Here is a 22,826-nt window from a genome sequence, read left to right on the forward strand (position 1 = left end):
CTAGAGTCAGAGTCTCACTCTATCACCCAGGCTGGAGTGCAATGGCGTGATCTCAGCTCACTGCAACTTCCGCCTCCTGGGTTCAAGTGATTCTCCTGCCTCAGCCTCTCAAGTAGCTGGGATTACAGGAGTGCGCTGCCACACCCAGCTAATGTTTATATTTTTAGTAGAGACAGGATTTCACCATGTTGACCAGGCTGGTCTTGAACTCCTGACCTCCAGTGATTCGCCCCCTTCGGCCTCCCAAAGTGCTGGGATTACAGGCGTGAGCCACCGCCCCTGGCCTGGGACCAAGTAGAGACAGGGTTTCACCATGTTGCCCAGGGTGGTCTTGAACTCCTCAGCTCAGGCAATCAGTCCACCTTGGCCTCCCAAACTGCTAGGATTATAGGAGTGAGCCACTACACCTGGCCTGGAGAAGAAATTATTTTAAAACGTCGTTTTTATATTTTATGTTGCTTTACACTAAAAACATTTAATTGCATTTCTTTTTCGACTAGGCAATACATTAAGATATTTTAAAATTCAAAAGTTACAAAAGAGGTAGAGTAAGAAGCCTCCCCTCCACAGTAACCAGTTTCTTGTGTATTTTTTTTTTACCAAGAGGGTAGCCTATCTACATCCCGTATCATTTCTTACTTTTTGGTTTTCTTATTATCTTGGAAGATCTTTCACTGAGTATATATAGATCTGTCTTGCTGAAAAGAAAAATCTGGCCGAGCACTGTGGCACACGCTTATAATCCTAGCATTTTGAGAGGCTGAGGCAGGAGGATCACTTAAGCCCAGAAGTTGGAAACTGCAGTGAGCTGTGATCAGGCCACTGCACTCCAGCCTGGGCAAGAGTGAAACCCTGTCTCACGAAAACAAAAACAAAAGCTACCTCGTCGACGTTTGTCTTACATTCAGTAGAATGCACGCTTTGTTAATGTGCTGGTTATGTGTATACATCTGTGTAGCCACGTTCCAATCCAGATACAGAACATTTCCGTCCCCCTAGAAAGTTCTCTCCTGCCTATCTGCAGTAGATTCCCCCACCCCAGGAAATCACTTAACTCATTTCTGTTGTCATCGATTAGTTTTGTTTTTTGCAGAATTTCATATCAATTGAATCGTTCACCACATGCTCTTTTGTGCCTGGCTTGTCTCCCGCTGCACAGATGTACCACAGTTTCTTTTTTTTTTTTTTTGAGACGGAGTCTCGCTGTGTCTCCCAGGCTGGAGTGCAGTGGCGTGATCTCGGCTCACTGCAAGCTCCGCCTCCCGGGTTCACGCCATTCTCCCGCCTCAGCCTCCCAAGTAGCTGGGACTACAGGCGCCCGCCACCACGCCCGGCTAGTTTTTTGTATTTTTAGTAGAGACGGGGTTTCACCATGTTAGCCAGGATAGTCTCGCTCGTGATCCACCCGCCTCGGCCTCCCAAAGTGCTGGGATTACAGGCTTGAGCCACCGCGCCCGGCCGTACCACAGTTTCTTTATCCATTCTTCTGAATTAACTGAACTAAAAGTTGAATGGAGTCAGATGTTGGGGAGGTAGGGATGATTAAAGACTTAGTCTCAGGCGCGTGGTGGCGGGTGCCTGTAGTTCCAGCTACTCAGGAGGCTGAGGCGGGAGAATGGCGTGAACACGGGAAGCGGAGCTTGCAGTGAGCCGAGATGGTGCCATTGCACTCCAGCCTGGGCGACAGAGCGAGATTCCATCTCAAAAAAATAAAAGACTTGGTTGTAGTAAGCCAAGATCGCACCACTGCTCCCTAGCCTGGGCGACAGAGCAAGACTTCATCTCAAATAATAAGTAAATAAAATATGATAAAATAAAATAATTTCTTTTCCACACCCCCCTTTTTTTTTTTTTTTTTACGGAGTCTCACTCTGCCGCCCAGGCTGGAGTGCAGTGGCCGGATCTCAGCTCACTGCAAGCTCTGCCTCCCGGGTTCACGCCATTCTCCTGCCTCAGCCTCCCGAGTAGCTGGGACTACAGGCGCCCGCCACCTCGCCCGGCTAGTTTTTTGTATTTTTTAGTAGAGACGGGGTTTCACCGTGTTAGCCAGGATGGTCTCGATCTCCTGACCTCGTGATCCGCCCGTCTCGGCCTCCCAAAGTGCTGGGATTACAGGCTTGAGCCACCGCGCCCGGCCTCCACACCCCCTTTTTATGGCCATCAACTTGGTAGATGCAGATATAGATACATATACAGAAACACGCATATCCATCTCCAAAATGCAATACTTTCAAACATTATTCCGAACAGGGAGAATAAAAGGTAATGTCCTGGCTGGGTGCGGTGGCTCACCCCTGTAATCCCAGCACTCTGGGAGGCTGAGGCGGGCGGATCACGAGGTCAGAAGATCGAGACCATCCTGGCAAACACGGTGAAACCTCGTCTCTACTAAAAATACAAAAAATTAGCCGGGGCCGGGCGCGGTGGCTCAAGCCTGTAATCCCAGCACTTTGGGAGGCCGAGACGGGTGGATCACGAGGTCAGGAGATCGAGACCATCCTGGCTAACAGGGTGAAACCCCGTCTCTACTAAGAAATACAAAAAACTAGCCGGGCGAGGTGGCGGGCACCTGTAGTCCCAGCTACTCGGGAGGCTGAGGCGGGAGAATGGCGTGAACCCAGGAGGCGGAGCTTGCAGAGAGCTGAGATCGGCTACTGCACTCCAGCCTGGGCTACAGAGCGAGACTCCGTCTCAAAAAAAAAAAAAAAAAAAAAAAATTAGCCGGGCGTGGTGGCAGGCGCCTGTAGTCCCAGCTTCTCAGGAGGCTGAGGCAGGAGAATGGCATGAACCCGGGAGGCGGCGGAGCTTGCAGTGAGCGGAAATCGTGCCACTGCACACCAGCCTGGGCGACAGAGCGAGACTCCGTCTCAGAAAAAAAAACAAAAACAAAAACAAAAGGTAATGTCCTTCATTGCACGAGGGAACTGTATTGCTCATTGCATAAGGGATTAAAGGATTTCACCTGGGTTGGACTTGTAGACGACCTTGCTGAGGAAGTGGTGGGGAAACTGAAAGCTGCAGCATAAAAGTCAGCCAGGTGAGGGGTCAAGGGAGGTTCCTTGGGCAGAGGGAGTTGTCTGTGCAAAGGTGAGGGGCTCGGTCTGGCAGCCTGGGGCGGAGAGTAAGCAGGTACCTATGAAGGAAAAGCCTGTGAATTTGGCCAAGCCCCACCAGATTTGCGAGGGTCTGGATTCCACACACTTTCCTTCCTCACTGTGTGGCTTTTAGCAAGTTGCTTAATTTCTCTGTGCTTCCATTTCCTGATCTGTAAAATGGGTGTATTATACCATCTCTCTCACAGGGTTGCTGTGAGGATTAAACATGTTACTTGGAATGGCGTCTGGTTCATCAGAGTTAAATGAGCAAGAGCCACTAGTGTTATCCTCTTAGCCCCTCAAGCCTCCCAAGCAGCATGTAACCTAAAAGAACATGGGGTACGCCAAGCACACCTAGCCCACCCCTTCCCAGGCTTCAAGCCTTCCTGGGTAGCAATTCCAAAGGTGCCACAGCTGGGGTAGGTCCAAGTCTGATGGTGAAATGCTCAGACTCTTAAAATTTTTCATGATTAAAACAATCCCTCAGGCTGCTGGGTGGGAAGTGCTGAGCTGGAAGCTGTGGAGAGCATTCAGGGGAGAGAGGATAGGGCCAGGACCAAGGAAAATAAATCTTTGTAGAAGTGAATTAACATGTCATCTCCAGGCCAGGTGCCGCGGCTCATGCCTGTAATCCCAGCACTTTGGGAGGCCAGGGTGGGCAGATGACCTGAGGTCAGGAGTTCGAGACCAGCCTGCCCAACATGGTAAAAACCTGTCTCTACAATTTATAAAAATTAGACGGGCATGGTGGCAGGTGCCTGTACAGCTACTTGGGAGGCTGAGGTAGGAGAATCGCTTGAGCCTGGGGGGCAGAGGTTGTAGTAAGCTGAGATTACACCACTGCACTCCAGCCTGGGTGACAGAGCAAGACCCTGTCTCAAAAAAAAAAAAAGTCATCTCCAGATGTGGAGCAACTGGAACTGTTACCCACTGAACAACATGGGTGGGATGTAAAATGCTACATCCACGTTGGAGCATTGGTGGAGAGAATCAATTCAAGCTGAATGTACACCAACCATATGACCCAACAATTCCTCCCAACCCGGGCACATAGCCAAGAGAAATGAATACAGCTGGCTCCCAAAAGGATATTCATGGCAGCCTTATTCATAATAGGCCAAAACTAGAAGGCCCCCCAAGTCATCAGCAGGGGAATGGAGAATGGAGAGACCGATTGTGGAATATTTGTGCAATGGGACGCAGCAACAGAAAAGTCCAAGCTACCAGGTCATTCAATAACACAGATGAATCCCACAGACACGTTGAGTAAAAGAAGCCAGACCCAAAAGAGTACACGCCATATGGTCAAATGTATATGAAGTTGAAGAACAGGCAAAACTAATCTATGATGACAGAAGTCAGAATAGTGGCTACCTATGGGTGGGAAGTGTGACTCAGAGGAGCCTTCTGAGTTGCTAAAAATGTCATCCTGATAAGGGTGGTGATTACATGGGTTTATATACATGCAGAAGCCATTGAAGCTGGGCTTGGTGGCTCATACTTCTAATCCCAATACTTTGGGAGGCCGAGGCGGGAGGATCACTGAAGCTCAGGAGTTTGAGATTAGCTTGGGCAACAGCTTCCTCTCTACTAATAAATAAATAAAGACATAAATAAATAATTGGCATGGTGGCAGACGTGCAGTCCCAGCTACTTGGGAGGCTGAGGTGGGGGGATAGCTTGAGCCCAGGAGTTCAAGGTTGCAGTGAGCTGTGATAGCACCACCGTGCTCCAACCTGGGAGATAGAGTGAGACCTTGTCTTAAAAATAATAATAAATAAGGCGAGGTGTGGAGGCTCACGTCGGTAATCCCAGCACTTTGGGAGGCCAAGGCGAGTGGATCACCTGAGGTCAGGAGTTCGAGACCGCTTGACCAATACGGTGAAACCCCGTCTCTACAAAAAATGCAAAAATTAGCCGGGCGTGGTGGCATGTGCCTGTAGTCCCAGCTACTCAGGATGCTGAGACAGGAGTATTTTTTGAACCCAGGAGGCAGAGGTTGCAGTGAGCTGAGATCGTGCCACTACATTCTAGCCTGGGCAACAGAGCAAGACTCTGTCTCAAAATAATAATAATAATACATAATGACTTATTTTAAAATCATTAAGCTGAACACACTGATGTGTGCACTTTACTGTATGTGTGCTTGACTTCAATTTAACCAACAATTTAAATCTAAGAGCTAAAACTATAAACTCTTAGAAGAAATCATAGGAGTAAATCTTCATGACCTCGAATTTGGCAATGGATTTTTACATTAGACACCCAAAGCATGAGCAACAACAACAAAAAGATACATTGGACTTCATAAAAAATAGTAATGCATCATTTTGTGCATCAAAGAACATTTTTCCATCTCATAAAAAAGGAGAACATTTTCAAGAATGTGAAAAGACAACTTACAAAGTAAAATAAAATGTTTGAAAATCTTATAACTGATAAAGGTTTAGAATCCAGATATAAAAAGAACTCAACATGAAAAAAAACAATTGGCCGGGTGTGGTGGCTCATGCCTGTAATCCCAGCACTTTGGGAGGCCGAGGTGGCTGGATCACCTGAGGTCTAGAGTTCGAGACCAGCCTGACCAACATGGAGAAACCTCGTCTCTACTAAAAATACAAAATTAGCCAGGTGTGGTGGCGCATTCCTGTAATCCCAGCTACTCAGGAGGCTGAGGCAAGAGAATCGCTTGAACCAGGAAGGGAGAGGCTGCGGTGAGCTGAGATTGTGCCATTGTACTCTAGCCTGGGTGACAAGAGCAAAACTCCATCTCAAAATAAAAAAAAAATTAAGAATGGGCAATGGGCCAGGCGTGGTGGCTGATGCCTGTAATTCCAGCACTCTGGGAGGCTGAGGTGGGTGGACCACTTGAGGTCAGGGGTTTGAGACCAGCCTGGCCAACATGGTGAAACCCCGTCTCTACTAAAAATACAAAAATTACCCGGGCATGGTGGCACATGCCTGTAATCCCGGCTACTCAGGAAGCTGAGGCAGGAGAATCACTTGAACCCGGGAGGTGGAGGCTGCAGTGAGCCGAGATTGCACCACTGCACTCCAGCCTGGGCAATGGTTGGGAGCAGTGGCTCCTGCCTGTCATTTCAGCATGAAGAGGGGTGAAGGCAGGCGAAGTACTTGAGGCCAGAAATTTGAGATTAGTCTGGGCAATATATTAAGACCAATATATTTCTACAGAAAAAAAAAGAAAAAGAAAAAAAGTAAAGGCTTGAATAGATATCTGTCCAAAAAACGTACAGATGAAACCAAAAACACAGGAAAAGATGTTCATTGGTCATTAAGGACAATGCAAATCAAATCAAAACTCAATGAGATACCACTGCATACCCTCTAGGATGTCTTTAATATAAAAAATGGAAAATAACAAGGGTTGATAAGGGTTTGGAGAAATTAGATCCCTCATGCATTGCTGGTGGAAATGTAGAATGGTATAGTCACTTTGTAAAACAGTCTGGCAGTTCCTCAGAAGATTACCATGTAACCCAGTAATTCCACTCTTAGGTATATATTCAAGAGAAATGAAAACATATATCCACACAATAACTTGTACAGAAATGTACATAACCACATTATTCATAATAGCCAAACAGTGGAAATATCCCATGTCCATCAACTTATGAATAAATAAATGGTCATATATACTCAGCCATAAAAATGAGCAAAGTACTGACGCATATTATAACACGAATGAGCCTTGAAAATGTTATGCTGGCTGGGTGCGGTGGCTCACACCTCGAATCCCAGCAGTTTGGGAGGCTGAGGCAGGCAGATAATTTGACGTCAGCAGTTTGAGACCAGCCTGGCCAACCTGATGAAACCCTCTCTCTACTAAAAATACACAAATTAGCCAGGTGTGGTGGCAGGTGCCTGTAATCCCAGCTACTCGGGAGGCTGAGGCAGGAGGATCACTTGAGGAGTGCAGGAGGCAGAGGTTGCAGTGAGCCAAGATAGGGCCACTGCACTCCAGTATGGGTGACAGAACAAGACTCCATCTAAAAAAGAAGAAGACGACTCCATCTAAAAGAAGAAGAAGAAGAAGAAGAAGAAAGAAAGAAAGGTAAAAAAAGAGAAAATGTTGTGTTAAGTAAAGAAATCAGACAAAAGACCACATAATATATGAGTCCATTTACTTGAAATGCCCAGAATGAGCAAATCCATAGAGACAGGAAGCAAATTAGTGGTACTAGGGATGAGGGAAGAGGGAAATAGGGAGTCATTACTTCATAGGTGTGGGGTGTTTTCTGGAGTGATGAAGTTTTGAAACTAAAGAAAGGTGATGGTTGTACAACATTGTGAATGTAATAAATGGCACTGCAGTGTATACTTTAAAGCAGTTAATTGTTTGTTACATGAATTTAATCTCAAGTAAAAACGTAAACTTCAAAGGCCAGGCACGGTGGCTCATGCCTGTAATCCCAGCAATTTGTGAGACCGAGGCAGGCAGATTGCTTGAGCCAAAAAAAATTAGCTGGGCGTGGTGGCACGCGCCTGTAGCCCCAGCTACTCGGGAGGCTGAGAAGGGAGGATTGCTTGAGCCCAGCAGGTTGAGGCTGCAGTGAGCTGTGATCTTGCCACTGCATTCCAGCCTAGGCATCAGAGTGAGACCCTACCTCAAACCAACCAACCAAACAAACAAACAAAAACAACATAAACTTCAATTAAAGAGTGAATAGAAACTGATAAACATAACTATCACCTCCAATGCCCTGGCCACACTGAGAACCCACTGGGTGCCAAGCCTCCTTTCCTTCACTGCAGTCCCAAAAGGTGGGGATTCTCTGGGACTTAGAGAGGGGAAGGGACTGAGCCAATCTTACAGAGCCACCAAGGCACAGTGGCAGAGTCTCTCAGGCCTCCCTGCCCCCAAACTTCCAGCGATGGCTGTGGCCCCCTGGGGTTCTCTCCCGGCCTCCCTCAGTGGAAGCTGGTGAGGTCAGAGGCCAGGAACGTTTCTACGGCCACAAGGCTGGGGTTAGTGATTGAGGAGGTTGGAATGTGCTCCCTCTGAAAGGACCTCCTTGTGGCTCCAGCGACGGTTAGAGCAGGAAGAGACTTTCAAAGTCATGTAATCACACACACACACACACACACACACACACGTCCACCCCAGACCTGAAACCCTGCTCCCTCAGTTGCCCCAGTGGCCCCAGCATCCACTGCTTGGGGACTGTGGGGTCGGGTGCAGGGTGATGTTTCTGGAGCAGGCAAGCGAACACAGTCAAGGCTGACCTGTGTCATCCCTCCCTGGTTACCTGTGTCACATTTGACCTGTCCAGGTTGGGCTCTGCCAAGAAGTTGAGGTATCAGTGTGTGTGTATGTGCGGGCACATGTGTGTGCACATGTGCCGTATGAGTGCCTTCACGTGTGATCAGTCCCAAAGGTTCCCACCCCTGGGGCTTTTTATTAACATGTGAATTCATCTTCACTGCTATTTGTCAATTTTTTTTTTTTTTTTTTTTTTTTTTTTTTTCGGGGCTTCACTCTGTCACCCAGGCTGGCGTGCAGTGGTGCAATCTTGGCTCACTGCAACTTCCGCCTCCCGGGTTCAAGCGATTCTCCTGCCTCAGCCTCCCGAGCAGCTGGGACAACAGGCATGGGCCACGATGCCCAGCTAATTTTTGTATTTTTAGTAGAGACGGGGTTTCACCATATTGGCCAGGTTGGTCTCTAAATCCTGACCTCATGATCCACCCGCCTCGGCCTCCCAAAGTGCTGGGATTACAGGCGTGAGCCACAGTAGCCAGCCTATGTGTCAAATTCTTACTATGTGTTGTGCTAAGCATGTGACATTATTTGTGTCCTCCAACAACCCTTGAGATAGTTATCATTATGTCTCCATTTCACAGATAAAGAAAGAGGCTCTGAGAGATTGTGTGCCTCATCTAGGTCACACAATTGGTGAGCAGCCTAACCACATTCAAACCCAGACCTCAGAGCTGTCTGACCCCAGCACGAGTGTTCTGTCCATGGATCACACTGCCTCAGAAACACTCTCCTCTCCTTTCTGTCTCTCTCTTTCTCTCTCTGTCTCTGTCTTTCTCTCTCTGTCTCTGTCTTTCTGTCTCTGTCTCTGTCTCTCTCTCTCTCTCACACACACACACACACACACACACACAGATCATGATGACCAGAGGATGACAAACATTGGGTCGTTCAAAGGCAAAGGAGAGGCACCAGGTTGGTAACGACTTTCTGAATGCACAACACTTTACAGCTTACAAAGCACTTTCACATCTGTGATCTCATTTGATCCCACAACAGCTCCGTGAGATCAGCAGCGAGGCCCAATTGAGGGAAGGTGACCTGCCCAGTGTCATACAGACAGAAAATGGTAGCTCTGGGACTAGAACCCCAGGGCCAAACTGGCCTTCCTGGCTCTAAGTACCGAGTGCACCCACAGACTGCTGGCCTGTGTTCCCAAGGAAAGTAGCCCAGAGGGAAAAGCTAGAGCTGATGAAATGGAAGGACCGATGGAGAAGCAGGAGAGCCCAGCCCTCTTTTTTTTTTTTTTTTTTTTTTTGAGGCGGAGTCTTCACTCTGTCGCCCAGGCTGGAGTGCAGTGGCACCATCTCGGCTCACTGCAAGCTCCGCCTCCCGGGTTCGCGCCATTCTCCTGCCTCAGCCTCCCGAGTAGCTGGGACTACAGGCGCCCGCCACCGCGCCCGGCTAATTTTTTGTATTTTAGTAGAGACGGGGTTTCACCGTGTTAGCCAGGATGGTCTCGATCTCCTGACCTCGTGATCCGCCCGCCTCGGCCTCCCAAAGTGCAGGGATTACAGGCGTGAGCCACCGCGCCCGGCCTTAGCCCAGCCCTCTTGATCTATTTACTTTGAGTCTTGCTCTGTCCCCCAGGCTGGAGTGCAGTGGCACAGTCACAGCTCACCATAGCCTCGACCTCCCTGGCTCAAGCCATCCTCCCTCCTCAGCCTCCAGAATAGCTGGGACCACAAGGCAGGAGTACCACCATGTCGGGAAAATTTTTTTAATTTTTTGTAGAGATGGGGTTTCAAATGGTTCTTTCTGCCTTGGCCTCCCAAAGTGCTAGGATTACAGGCATGAGCCACCACACCTGGCCCCAGCCCTCTTTCTGTAGTCGTGTGACAGCTGGCAGCTCAGTACTCCATCTGGGCCTCAGTTTCCTCACCTATAGATGGAAGTAATCAGAGAAGAAGCTTTGGGATGGTACCTAGCACTGACATTCTGGATGTGCAACAAGGTGTCTGTAAAAGTGTAAGGGCTGTGAAAAATCTTGGCTGAGCCTGGGCTTGGAGCGCCCATGGCTGTGACTTGGCAACCTGTGCCAGCTACTCACTTAGCAACCTTGAGCAATTCATTTCAACATCTCCCAGCCTCAGTTTCCCCATCTGTAAAACAGGGATGAGGATGATACCTGCCTCCCAAGCACGTTTGGCCATGGCCTCACATTCACTCGCCTTTGACATACTCTCCAAACAAGACTGGTGGCCGAAAGGCACTGACAGTAAAGAAGATGGCGTTTATCAGACCTCAGGACACCTGTAGTGGCCCTGAATTAAAATTCGTTATGGTTCCTGAAATTATCCTGAGTAATACAATTATATTGCATTGTATGTGTGGTTAGTTCAAAGCATTACCTTATCGTAAACATTTAAAATATACCACCCAGCCTGGGCAACATGGCAAGACCCAATCTCTACAAAAAACACAAAAATTCCCCGGGCGTGGTGACGCGCGCCTGTAGTCCCACTTACTTGGAGGGGGCGCTGAGGCAGGAGAATCCCTTGAGTTCAGGAAGTTGAGCCTGCAGTGCACCGACATCGGGCCACTGCACTCCAGCATGGGTGACAGAGACCCTGTCTCAAAAATATAAAGTAAAATAAAATAAAATATGCCACCATTTTTGTAACCCTGGTTTGTCATTTATTCACTTTTCATATACTCGAAGCCTTAAAACAAGGCCAGCGGAAAGATCTCACTCCACGAAGCTTTGGGTGGCGGTTGGCGTGGCTCCTAGAGATGTGATTCTTTCATGCTATTTTGTGGGAGCAGAAACAGAGACTAGCCCAGGCCGCGAGAGGGCTGGGGCGGTGCGCGGGCTCGGGCAGGTGCGTCAGTCCGCGGGGGAACCCGGGGCTCCACCTGGGCGCGGCGAGGAAGTTGCACCATGTATGGGCAGCTACGTCAGGGGGGCGGGCCCGCAGCCACCGGGGAACGCCGAGCCTGGCCCATCCCAGTGAAAAGGCTGCCGCCGGACTGGGGGAGGCGTCGCCAAGTTCGGGACCGACGGGCCAAGGCTGCGCGTCTCGCGGGTGGAGCCTGGAGGTGACCGCGTCGCTGCAACGCCCCCACCCCCCGCGGTCGCAGTGGTTCAGCCCGAGAACTTTTCATTCATAAAAAGAAAAGACTCCGCACCGCGCGGGTGAGTCAGAACCCAGCAGCCGTGGACCCCGCGAAGCCGCCAGCCCCGGGCATGTTCCGAGACTTCGGGGAACCAGGCCCGAGCTCCGGGAACGGCGGCGGGTATGGCGGCCCCGCGCAGCACCCGGCCACAGCGCAGGCAGCCCAGCAGGTGAGAGGGGCCCGACGCCGGGGGTCCCCCGGGAGGACGGCGCGTGGGAGGCCGGGTCAACTGCCGCACACTCCGGGACTGGAGCCGGGAAGCGGAGTCTGGGCCGGGCTGGGGGCCGGGGCGAGGATCCTGCCCCTCGGCGTCCGGGGCCAGTTGCCCCCACTGCGCAGCGGGCGGCAGAGACCCGCGAACTCCCCTTCTCCCAGCCGCCCCCTTCTCCCTTGCAGTCCGCGTCTGTCCCTCTGTCTCCTTGCCCGCTTTCTCTCCTCCTGCCCACCTCTGACTTCTGCGTCCACCCTGCTTCAGAAGGGGCGTGGGCGCCTGGGTTTGCCGCCCCGACGGCTCGGAGGGTCTCTTCGCCTTGGGCTGAATTCCTGGGATCTGGAGTCTGGGCCGGGGTGAGATGTCCCAACACGGGAGGGAGGCGGGATCCTTCGGGAGAGCAGCTGGGCCGGGGTGGGAGTCCCGGCCCGGTCTGCGACCGTCCGCGTGTCCGTCCGTCTGTTTGTCCTTCGCCCCTCCGTCGCCAAGTCCCTATCGTTTCTCCGCCTGGGGAGCCCCGGGGGGTCCGGGCAGTGGACCTTTGCCGAATGCGGCGAATAGAGACCTCGATGTTCCGGGACGTGCGGGGGGTCAGGCTGCGGGCGACTCTCGCGACCCCGCTCCCGGCCCCTAACGGCGCCCGCTGCCCGCTGGGGGCACCCGGGAGGCTGCAGGTGCCCGTTTCCTGTCGAGGGGCTGCGAGCACGTGTCGGCAGGGGAGGGAAGGAGGGGCGTCCGTTCCGCCGAGTCACGGCGGCCGAGTCACGGCGGCTGAGTCACCCGGGGCGCCCCTCCCTTCCTGGCCCGGAGCGGCCCGGGCCCGGACAACCTCGGGAGTGGGAGATGCCGCCGGCGGTGCCTTGGACCCGGAACTGGGGTCACTGGGCCGCCGGGCCCGCAGCGCTTGGGCTCAGGCTACTGCTGTCTGGACTTGCCTGGGCTTGTGGGGCGCTTCCCGGATGATTGGGCGCCCACACCCAGGGCCCAGCGGCAGAGCTCGAACCCACTTCTCCCAGAACACTGAGCTCCATCCCAACCCACTCCTCAGATAGCTGGTTGATAGAATGGGAACAGGGACGTCGTGCTGGGCGCTTGCTACATCATTTACCGTATTTCACAGAGTCGAAGACCTCATCGATTGAAAAAAACCCACCATAACTTTATGCCACTAATTTTCTTTCTTTCCTTCTTTCCTTCCTTCCTTCCTTCCTTCCTTCCTTCCTTCCTTCCTTCCTTCCTTCCTTCCTTCCCTTCCCTTCCCTCCCTCCCTCTTTCTTTCTTTTTCTCTTTCTTTTTCTTTCTTTCTCTTTCTTTCTTTCTTCTTTCTTTCTTTCTTTTCTTTTTTCTCTTTCTTTTCTTTTCTTTTCTTTTCTTTTCTTTTTTGAGACAGGATCTCCCTCTGTTGCCCAGGCTGTAGTGCAGTTGCACAAACTCAGCTCACTGTAGCCTCAACCTCCTGGGCTCAAGCAATCCTACTGAGAGCCGAGCTGGGAAGTGACCTGGCCACAGGCACGCACCACCACACCCAGCTACTTAAAAAAAATTTTTTTTTGTAGAAATGAAGTCTCACTGTGTTGCCCAGTGTGACCTCGAACTCCTGAGCTCAAGTGATCCTAGACACAGCCTCCCAAAATGCTGGTGTGAGTCACCATGCCTAGTCCACTAAAATTTTTTAAATTGCCAATTAAACTATGATTTCAGAGGTATTAAATGGTACTTCTTAACATCAATGAAATCCTGTAATCTTCACCTGTAACAATATTAAAAATGAGGAAACTGAGGCACATGGAGGTTAAATAACTTGCCCATGGTCACACAGGCAGTAAGTAGCTGAGAGCTGAGATTAGAATTGGGACAGCCTGCCATGCCAGGTGGCTAAAGCCTGTCATCTCAACACTTTGGGAGGCTGAGGTGGGTGGACTGCTTCAGCTCAGGAATTTGAGACCACCCTGGGGCAACCTAGTGAGACCCTGTCTCTACAAAAAAAATTTAAAAAAAAATTAGCCAGGCTGTGCGCGGTGGCTCATTCTTGTAATCCCAGCACTGTGGGAGGCCAAGGCGGGTGGATCACCTGAGGTCAGGAGTTTGAGACCAGCCTGGCCAACATAGTGAAACCCCATCTCTACTAAAAATACAAAAATTAGCCGGGCACAGTTGTGGGCGACTGTAGTCCCAGCTACTTGGGAGGCTGAGGCAGAATTGCTTGAACCAGGGAGGTGGAGGTTGCAGTGAGCCAAGATCAAGCCACTGCATTCCAACCTGGGCAACAAAGCAAGACTCTGTCTCAAAAAAAAAAAAAAAGCCAAATGTGGTGGTGCACATAGGTAGTCCTAGCTACTTAGGAGGCTGAAGTGGGAGGATTGCTTGAGCCCACAGGTCACTGCACTCCAGCCTGGGCAACAGAGTGAGTCCCTGTCTCAAGAAAAAAAAAAGCACTGGGATGGCCTGAACCCACAGCAGTGACTCTTTCCTGCCTCAGCCCCTCTGCACGGGGCACCTGCCACTTACCAGACTGTCGCACACATTCTCTCACTTGATTCTCACAGCCTCCCCGTGAGATGGGAGCTGTAATTATCCTCTTCGTGCAAACAGGTGCAGGAGTGGGTAAAAGACCAGCTGCTGGGCTCAAATACTGTTTCCTACTCACTGGCTCTGTGTCTGTGGACAACTGTTCTCCTGTCTGAAAATGAAGATACTAGGCTGGGTGTGGTGGCTCAAGCCTGTAATCCCAGCACTTTGGGAGGCCAAGGCGGGTGGATCACCTGAGGTTGGGGGTTGGAGACCAGCCTGGCAAACATGGTAAAACCCTGTCTCTACTAAAAATACAAAAATTAGCCGGGCATGGTGGTGCACACCTGTAATTCCAGCTACTCGGTAGGCTGGGGCAGGAGGATCACTCGAACCTGGGAGGCACAGGTTGCAGTGAGCCAAGATCATGCCACTACACTCCAGCCTGGGCAACAGAGTGAGACTCCATCTCAAAAAAAAGAAAAAAGAAAAGAAAATGAAGATACTACTGTGCCAATGATATGAGTCAGTATTTGTAAAGTGGTTAGAACAGTTCCTGGCAGTTTATACTTTATAAATGTTAGCTCTAATGGGGAAACGGGGGCACAGAAAGGTTATGTGACCTGCCCAAAACCACACAGCTTATGAGCAGGGATTTGCTACCAGGTCAGTCTCTGACTGCCAGGCTGTGTTCTTTCTGTTCTCAGAGCTAGCCTGTACATTGAAGGTAGACAGCAGTGTAGCCTCTGCCCAGTGGAAGCCCCTCAATCCACATGGACCTCATCTGTGGCCTTCCATTTCTTATTCCTTAGAAGTTCCACCTCGTGCCAAGCATCAACACCATGAGTGGCAGTCAGGAGCTGCAGTGGATGGTACAGCCTCATTTCCTGGGGCCCAGCAGTTACCCCAGGCCTCTGACCTACCCTCAGTACAGCCCCCCACAACCCCGGCCAGGAGTCATTCGGGCCCTGGGGCCGCCTCCAGGGGTGCGTCGAAGACCTTGTGAACAGGTAAGGCACAGAGGCATCGCAGTGGCTCCGACTCCACCCAGGAGTGCTAGGGTGCAGAGAAGCTCCTGCCAGAAAGGAGAACATAGGGTTAGGAGAGAGTAAGGTAGGCTATAGGTGACTACAGCCCAAGGCTGAACGCGATAGGAGCCCCACGGGAGGCCCAGAGGATACAACAGTCACTTCTGGATCACGGAAGCTTCCTGGAAAAGGTGGCATATTGGCCTAGAAGGATGGGTAGGACTGGCAGAGGCACAGAGGAAGGAAAGGACATTCCAGGTAGAGAGGGATGGCAGGAGCAAGGATGGAGGTGGAGGCAAGAGCATGTAACATGCACACATGTAATGGCGAGGGGGTCTCCACCTACCAGCATGCATAGAGGGGACACTTATGTTGTCTGGGAGAGAGCAGGAACAAGAGGGTTCCCTTCAGCTACTCCCTCAGTCTCAGTTTCCCTGTCTCATTTAATCCTCAAGAAATCTATCTGGGGTATGTACCCTGGTTTTCCCCATCTTCCACCAAGGAAATGAAGGCACAGAGGGGTAGTCACTTGCCCAAGATCACACAAGTAGTGAGTAATGGCACAGAACTGGCCTTGGCTCCAGGTCTATCCAGCTCTGAAGTCAGATCCTAACCACCAAGCCAAGGCCAGGTGCAGTAGCTCATGCCTGTACTCCCAGCACGTTGAGAGACCTAGGCAGGAGGATCACTTGAGGCCAGGAGTTAAAGACTAGGCTGGGCAACGTAGAGAGACCCTGTCTCTACCGAAAAAACAAAATAAAATAAAATCCCCAAAACTAATCACCAAGCCACTCTGTCTCACTGGGAGCTAACAGAAGGCTCAAAGTAGAGGGAACTGAGAATTCTTGGCTCCCCAAGGCCCTTACCAAAATAAGTGAATAAGAGATGGCGAGTCTTTAAAGGAGTGGCTCTCTTTCCTCTCCGTGGGGCATTTTGGTGTGGGAGACTACAGGGGATGAGTTTAAAAAGCTTGGTTGGCAGGTAGAGGATGGGGAGAGAGGTTAGGGCCCTGGGAAAGATGAGAGATAGCCAGGGATAGGTTTCCCAGAACAGGATGTCTGGCCTTTGTGGTGAGGAGGGACTGTGGTGTGAGCCACAGAAGCGGGCCAGGGGTAAACCCTCTTGTGCATCCTTCCTTCAGCCTGGTTCTGCGGGTGACCCTTTGATCCTGGGTTCTCCAGGTAGGGCTGTGAGCTGTGAGTTGGATCCTTTTGGCGAAATGGTCTCTCTCATCTGGCCTGTCACTCAATGTGGAATAGAGTGAGTGGGTTCTATGGGTTCTAAGTCCTACTCTGGAACCATAAGCAAGTTATCCTCCGTGGGCTTCAGTTTTTCATGGAAAGTTGGGTTAAGAATCTATGTTTAAGGCCAGGTGTGGTGGCTCACGCCTGTAATCCCAGCACTTTGGGAGGCCGAGGCGGGCAGGTCATGAGGTCAGGAGATTAAGACCGTCCTGGCTAACATGGTGAAACCCCGTCTCTACTAAAAAATACAAAAAGCCGGGCGTGGTGGTGGGCGCCTGTAGTCCCAGCTACTCGGGAGGCTGAGGCAGGAGAATGGTGTGAACCCAGGAGGCGGAGCTTGCAGTGAGCTGAGATCGCGCCACTGCACTCCAGCCTGGGCGACAGAGCAAGACTCCGTCTCAAAAACAAAAACAAACAAAAAACAACAACAACAGGCCGGGTGCGGTGGCTCACACCTGTAATCCGAGCACTTTGGGAGGCCAAGGAGGGAGATCACCTGAGGTCAGGAGTTTGAGACCAGTCTGACCAACATGGAGAAACGCCGTCTCTATTAAAAATACAAAAAAATTAGCTGGGCGTGATGGCACATGCCTGTAATCCCAGCTCCAGCTACTAGGGAGGCTGAGACAGGATAATCGCTTGAACCTGGGAGGTGGAGGTTGCGGTGAGCCAAGATCACACCATTGCACTCCAGCCTGGGCAACAAGAGTGAAACTCTGTCTCAAAAAAAAAAAAAAAAAAAAAATCTATGTTAAAAAAAAAAAAAAAAAAAAAGAGGCCAGGTGTGGTGGCTCCCGCTGGTAATCCAAGCTTTCTAGGAGGCCAATGCAGGAGGATCCCTTGAGCCCAGGAGTTCCAGACCAGCCCGGGCAACATAGCAAGACCCCATCACTACAAAAAAAAAAAAAAGGCCAAGCACAGTGGCTCATGCCTATAATCTCAGCACTTTGGGAGGCTGAGGAGGGTGGATCACCTGAGGTTAGGAGTTCAAGACCAGCCCGGCCAACATGGTGAAACCTCATCTCTACTAAAAATACAAAAATTAGCCAGGTGTGGTGGTATATGCCTGTAATCCCAGCTACTTGGGAGGCTGAGGAATGAGAATCACTCGGTTGCAGTGAGTCGAGATCAGGCCAATGCATTCCAGCTTGGGAAAGAGTGAGACTCTGTCTATAAAAAAAAAAAAAAAAAAAAAGGCCGGGCGCGGTGGCTCATGCCTGTAATCCCAGCACTTTGGGAGGCTGAGGTGGGCAGATCATGAGGTCAGGTGATCGAGACCATCTTGGCTAACACGGTGAAACCCCATCTCTACTAAAAATACAAAAAATTAGTTGGGTGTGGTGGCAGGCACCTGTAGTCCCAGCTACTCAGGAGGCTGAGGCAGGAGAATGGTGTGAACCCGGGAGGCGGAGCTTGCAGTGAGCCAAGATCAGGCCACCGCCCTCCAGCCTGGGCGACAGAGCCAGACTCCGTTTCAAAAAAAAAAAAAAAAAAGGCCGGGCGTGGTGGCTCACGCCTGTAATCCCAGCACTTTGGGAGGCTGAGGTGAGCGGATCACGCGGTCAGGAGATCGAGACCATCCTGGCTAACATGGTGAAACCCCATCTCTACTAAATATACAAAAAATTAGCCAAGTGAGGTGGCGGGTGCCTGTAGTCCCAGCTACTTGGGAGGCTGAGGCAGGAGAATGGCATGAACCCGGGAGGCGGAGCTTGCAGTGAGCCGAGATCGCGCCACTGCACTCCAGCCTGGGGGACAGAGCGAGACTCCGTCTCAAAAAAAAAAAAAAAAAAAATCTTTGCATATTCTCAGTGAAAAAACAAGAATCTATATAAAGTACTTGGCTGGCACATAGTAGGCTTCCAACACATTGCAACTTAATCAGCAGCACTCATTATCCCCTCCTAGTGCTTACAGCTCTTGGAAGAGGAGACTTGGTTGTCCAGAGATCCAGAAGGATGAGGGTCCTGCAAAGAGGGTGCTGAGGGGGAAAGGTCACTTCTGGCTGGGGAATAAGAGGGCTTCCTGGAGGCAGGAACATCTAGTTGAGTCCTGAGAGATAAGGAGGGTTAGGGTTTGTGGAAGGGGAGGGCATTATGGGAGAGGAATGTGCACTAAAGCTAGGTGCGAGGAGGAAATTTTACCAATCCAAGCAGACAGTGCCTCAGTGCAGAGAACTGGTTGGGTGCAGTGATCCCTAAATCACAGGCTGAGGGGGCCCTGCCATGACCTCTGTCAGGGTCCTACCACTGGGCCACCATGAGGGACGAGTTCCAGGCAACCAGTGGCCCAGGGTCCTCCTCACTGCCAGTCTCACCGCCAGATCAGCCCTGAGGAAGAGGAGCGCCGACGAGTAAGGCGCGAGCGGAACAAGCTGGCTGCGGCCAAGTGCAGGAACCGGAGGAAGGAACTGACCGACTTCCTGCAGGCGGTGAGCACCAGCCCTGGTCCACCGAACTCTGAGGGACCCTGTCTCCCAGGAGCCCCCAAAGCCCCAGTATATGTAGCCCCTACCCCACCATCCTAGCTCCTTGTCCGAGGGGCAGTCCTGGGCAAATGATGAGGAAAAATTGATTAAAAATTGGCTGCAGCATGTCTTACTGGAGGCAGAGCAGAGCTGAGGCTCAGCCAGCAATCTCCTTGTTTTTTTTTGAGACAGAGTCTTGCTCTGTCACCCAGGCTGGAGTGCAGTGGCGAGATCTCGGCTCATGGCTTACTGTGACATTTGTCTCCCAGGCTCAAGCAATTCTCATGCCTCAGCCTCCTGAGTACTGGGACTACAGGGACCTGCCACCCTACCCGGCTAATTTTTATATTTTTAGTAGAGACAGGGTTTCGCCATGTTGGCCAGGCTGGTCTCAAACTCCTGACCTCAAGTGATCCACCCGCCTCAGCCTCCCAAAGTGCTGGGATTACAGGCCTGAGTCACCGCCCGGTGCCAGCAATCTCCTAAAATGCCTGGGCCTGATGGGAGTCGTGCCCATTTTCTCCCAGGGGCTCATGGGAATTGCAGTCCAGACTTGCTGGAGACTCTCCACTGCCCCCCTCTCTCCCCACCCAACCCCAGCTCCTCAGAACCCTGAGTCCAAACATCTGAGGCTCCAGGGTATTCAGCCCTCACCTTCCTGACTCCTCTCCTGATCTTCTACAGGAGACTGACAAACTGGAAGATGAGAAATCCGGGCTGCAGCGAGAGATTGAGGAACTGCAGAAGCAGAAGGAGCGCCTGGAGCTGGTGCTGGAAGCCCACCGACCCATCTGCAAAATCCCCGAAGGAGCCAAGGAGGGGGACACAGGCAGTACCAGTGGCACGAGCAGCCCGCCAGCCCCCTGCCGCCCTGTACCTTGTATCTCCCTTTCCCCAGGGCCTGTGCTTGAACCTGAGGCACTGCACACCCCCACGCTCATGACCACACCCTCCCTAACTCCTTTCACCCCCAGCCTAGTCTTCACCTACCCCAGCACTCCTGAGCCCTGTGCCTCAGCTCATCGCAAGAGTAGCAGCAGCAGCGGAGACCCATCCTCTGACCCCCTTGGCTCTCCAACCCTCCTTGCTTTGTGAGGCACCCGAGCCCTACACCCTGCAGGTGCCACCCTAACCAACGTCTCCGCCCCTTCCCCCACCGGTCCAGCTGGCCTGGACAGTATCCCACATCCAACTCCAGCAGCTTCTCCATCCCTCTAATGAGACTGACCATATTGTGCTTCACAGTAGAGCCAGCTTGGGGCCACCAAAGCTGCCCACTGTTTCTCTAGAGCTGGCCTCTCTAGCACAATTTGCACTAAATCAGAGACAAAATATTCCCCATTTGTGCCAGAGAATTCCCGGCAGCCCAGAGACTTTGTAGATCCTTAGAGGTCCTCTGGAGCCCTAACCCCTTCCAGGTCACTGCCACACTATCCATCACCCTCTTCCTGTGATCCACCCAACCCTACCCCCTGACAGAAGGTGCCACTTTGCCCACCTAGAACACTAACTCACCAGCCCCACTGCCAGCAGCAGCAGGTGATTGGACCAGGCCATTCTGCCGCCCCCTCCTGAACCGCACAACTCAGGAGGTGCCCACGGCTTCTGTGATGAGCAGATCTGCCGATCTCAGCTTTGAGAAGCCTTCAGCTCCAGGGAATCCAAGCCTCCACAGCGAGGGCAGCTGCTATTTATTTTCCTAAAGAGAGTATTTTTATACAAACCTACCAAAATGGAATAAAAGGCTTGAAGCTGTGGCCTGAGCGCCTCACTGGACCCCAAGGCCAATGGGAGAGTATTTGAGCCCTAAGTCCCAGCCTTAGCTCTACAGACTCACTGCATGACCTTGGACAGATTATTTGATATTTTTGGACTTTGTCTTATCTGACAAGTGGGGCTACATCCGCTTGGCCTCATCTCCAGGACTGAGAGGAGAGAGTCCTCTGGGGTAAAAGCGAAGAGGCTTACCGTCCCTCTTCCCGTGGGGGCCCACAGTGCTGTTGCGTGTGCCACGGTGGGGCGCTGTTATGCCCCCTTCCAGCCTCAGAGGAGGGGGCCGAGTGGTTCTAAGCCCCCAGCAGCTGCTTCCTGCCCCATTGTCTTGAACAGGAAGAAGCCGGGAAGGGAGCTGGAGCCACTTCAGGGGCTGGATTCTGGCCGGTCCCGGCGCCCGATGGGGGAAGTCTGGTTTACCACTGCCCCGCATCCCACCCCAGGCTCGAAGTAATGGGGGAATCATTAGTTCTGCAGTCCTTCTGGATGGGAATGGTAGCCTGTTTCAGCACCCCACCCTCGCCCCAACCCCGGCGAGTACCAAACAGACGCTGCCCAGGCCGCGGGCTCCGCTTCCGTCCGGGTTTATTACCCCCAATCCAACCCCCAGCAAGTCCCTCCGCTCCAGCCTTCAGTCCCCCTGCTGCCCTGCCAGCAAGAACGAGGGGCCCTTATCGGTGTCAGGATTTCTTAGTCCATGCCAGCGGCCCCTCTTGTGCAGCCAGGACGGCGTCCAGGTCCCGAGGTCCACAGCTCGGGGAGCAATCCAGGCGGGCATCGGCGTGGAGGAGGCAGTGCCTTCAGTCATCGGGGGAACAGGCCAGGGGCAACTGATCCGGACTGCCCACGCTGCCGGTGCTGGAGCTTCCATCGCCTAAGTCGCGGGGCCCACACGGGGGCAGAGCAAGCTCGGGTGCTGGCCCGGCGCCTGAGCCCCCCGAGCCACCGGGGCCGCCGCGGGGGCCCCATTCTTCGCCCAGCGCCAGGCAGAGCTCCTTAAGCGCCAGGTTCTCCCGCAGCAGCTCCTCCTGGCGGCCCTCCAGCTCGGCCAGCTTCTGCCAACAGCCGCCCAGGTCCTCGCGCACTGCCCGGGATGCTTGGGTCCCGAAGAGCTGCCACTGGCGCGCGGCGCGCCGCCCGCGTTGGCGCTCCGAGTCCAGGAAGCAGCAGAGGTCGCGCAGCTCACGGTTTTCTGCCTGCAGACGCCGGTTGAGCTGCTTGAGTTCGCGGATCTCGCCCAGGTGGCCCTGCAGCTGCCGATTCACCTCCTGCATGAGGCGGCCACGCTGCACCAGTGCCGCCAGGCGCGCCGCCTCCTCCCTCCGCAGGCGCCGCACTAGCTCTTCCTTGCCCAGCGCCGCCATCTCCTCGTCCGTCAGCTCCTCCAGGCCGCCTGCCTCGGCCTCCATGGCTGGTCAGGCCGCTGGAGCATCGCCCGCCCGCCGCCGCGACTCAGGAGCCCCACGTCGGGCCCGGCGCCACTCAGGGTCGGGCTCCGGCTCCGCGCGCAGCAGGCAGTGGCCGAGGCAGCGTAGGCTGCAGCAGCTACCCCAGCTGGGCACGCGGCGGGGCGCGCGCCGGGGCGGGGCCGCACGACGTTTGGAAGGACAGCCAATCCGGTGAAAAGTCCCCGGAAAGGGGCGGGGCCTGAGTTCAGGGGGCCCCTTCCCCACCCACTCCTAGTGTTACTGATCCTCGATGTCAAGGAAGGCCCGCGTCATCGCCCTCCGCACCGGTCTCAACCCGAAACTAGGAGCTTCGAACCTCCAAGTACCGGATCGCCCTAAGCTCGAGCCTAGGCCTCTCGGCTCTTCTGAGAACAAGACTCAGGCGTCCACCCCGGACTCCTGCCCATCCCCGACGGAAGTCAGATGGACCGCTCTCCAGTCCCTCTTTACCTTTGATCAAATTCAGAAGTCTGGGCTCACTAAGGATTGCTCCCGGTTCCTCGGAACCCTAAGTCCAAACGTTCTAGCTCACCGTTAGACTACTATCCCTCCCAGGGAGCGTTTCTTGCCCGGGGGGAGGAACATACAGGATTCGTTTGTTCAATAAACGTTTTTTATGTGCAAGGCCCATGCAGAAATAAATTTAACCAAAATACT

At 52.6% G+C, this 22,826-nt stretch overlaps 2 protein-coding genes across 5 annotated transcripts; one reads left to right on the forward strand and one right to left on the reverse strand.

Annotated features, from left to right (window-relative positions):
* The first annotated feature begins 11,076 nt into the window (after positions 1–11,076).
* Positions 11,077–20,724, forward strand: FOSL1 (FOS like 1, AP-1 transcription factor subunit). Of its 4 annotated transcripts, XM_025356259.1 has the most exons (4): positions 11,077–11,659; positions 15,022–15,219; positions 18,805–18,912; positions 19,633–20,724. In XM_025356259.1, exons 1-4 carry the CDS (start codon positions 11,561–11,563, stop codon positions 20,041–20,043), a joined length of 816 nt encoding a protein of 271 aa, XP_025212044.1. In that variant the 5' UTR covers positions 11,077–11,560; the 3' UTR covers positions 20,044–20,724. The 4 variants fall into 4 exon arrangements, with proteins under 4 accessions (XP_025212044.1, XP_025212045.1, XP_025212046.1 ...); XM_025356260.1 differs by lacking the exon at positions 18,805–18,912; XM_025356261.1 differs by lacking the exon at positions 15,022–15,219.
* A 565-nt stretch (positions 20,725–21,289) lies between these two features.
* Positions 21,290–22,497, reverse strand: CCDC85B (coiled-coil domain containing 85B). The gene has a single exon (XM_025356264.1). The coding sequence runs from the start codon at positions 22,128–22,130 to the stop codon at positions 21,522–21,524; it is 609 nt and encodes a 202-aa protein (XP_025212049.1). The 5' UTR covers positions 22,131–22,497; the 3' UTR covers positions 21,290–21,521.
* Between the last annotated feature and the right edge of the window lie 329 nt (positions 22,498–22,826).

This window comes from Theropithecus gelada, chromosome 14 (genome assembly GCF_003255815.1).
Source record: "Theropithecus gelada isolate Dixy chromosome 14, Tgel_1.0, whole genome shotgun sequence".
NCBI lineage: Eukaryota > Metazoa > Chordata > Mammalia > Primates > Cercopithecidae > Theropithecus > Theropithecus gelada.

Bases quoted from the DNA above. Each gene is read 5' to 3' on its own strand.
- FOSL1 (XM_025356259.1), top strand. From the start codon at position 11,561: ATGTTCCGAGACTTCGGGGAACCAGGCCCGAGCTCCGGGAACGGCGGC. The intron at 11,660-15,021 runs GTGAGAGGGGCC...CTTATTCCTTAG, and splicing joins CAGCGCAGGCAGCCCAGCAG to AAGTTCCACCTCGTGCCAAG. The intron at 15,220-18,804 runs GTAAGGCACAGA...TCTCACCGCCAG, and splicing joins GTCGAAGACCTTGTGAACAG to ATCAGCCCTGAGGAAGAGGA.
- CCDC85B (XM_025356264.1), bottom strand. From the start codon at position 22,130: ATGGAGGCCGAGGCAGGCGGCCTGGAGGAGCTGACGGACGAGGAGATG.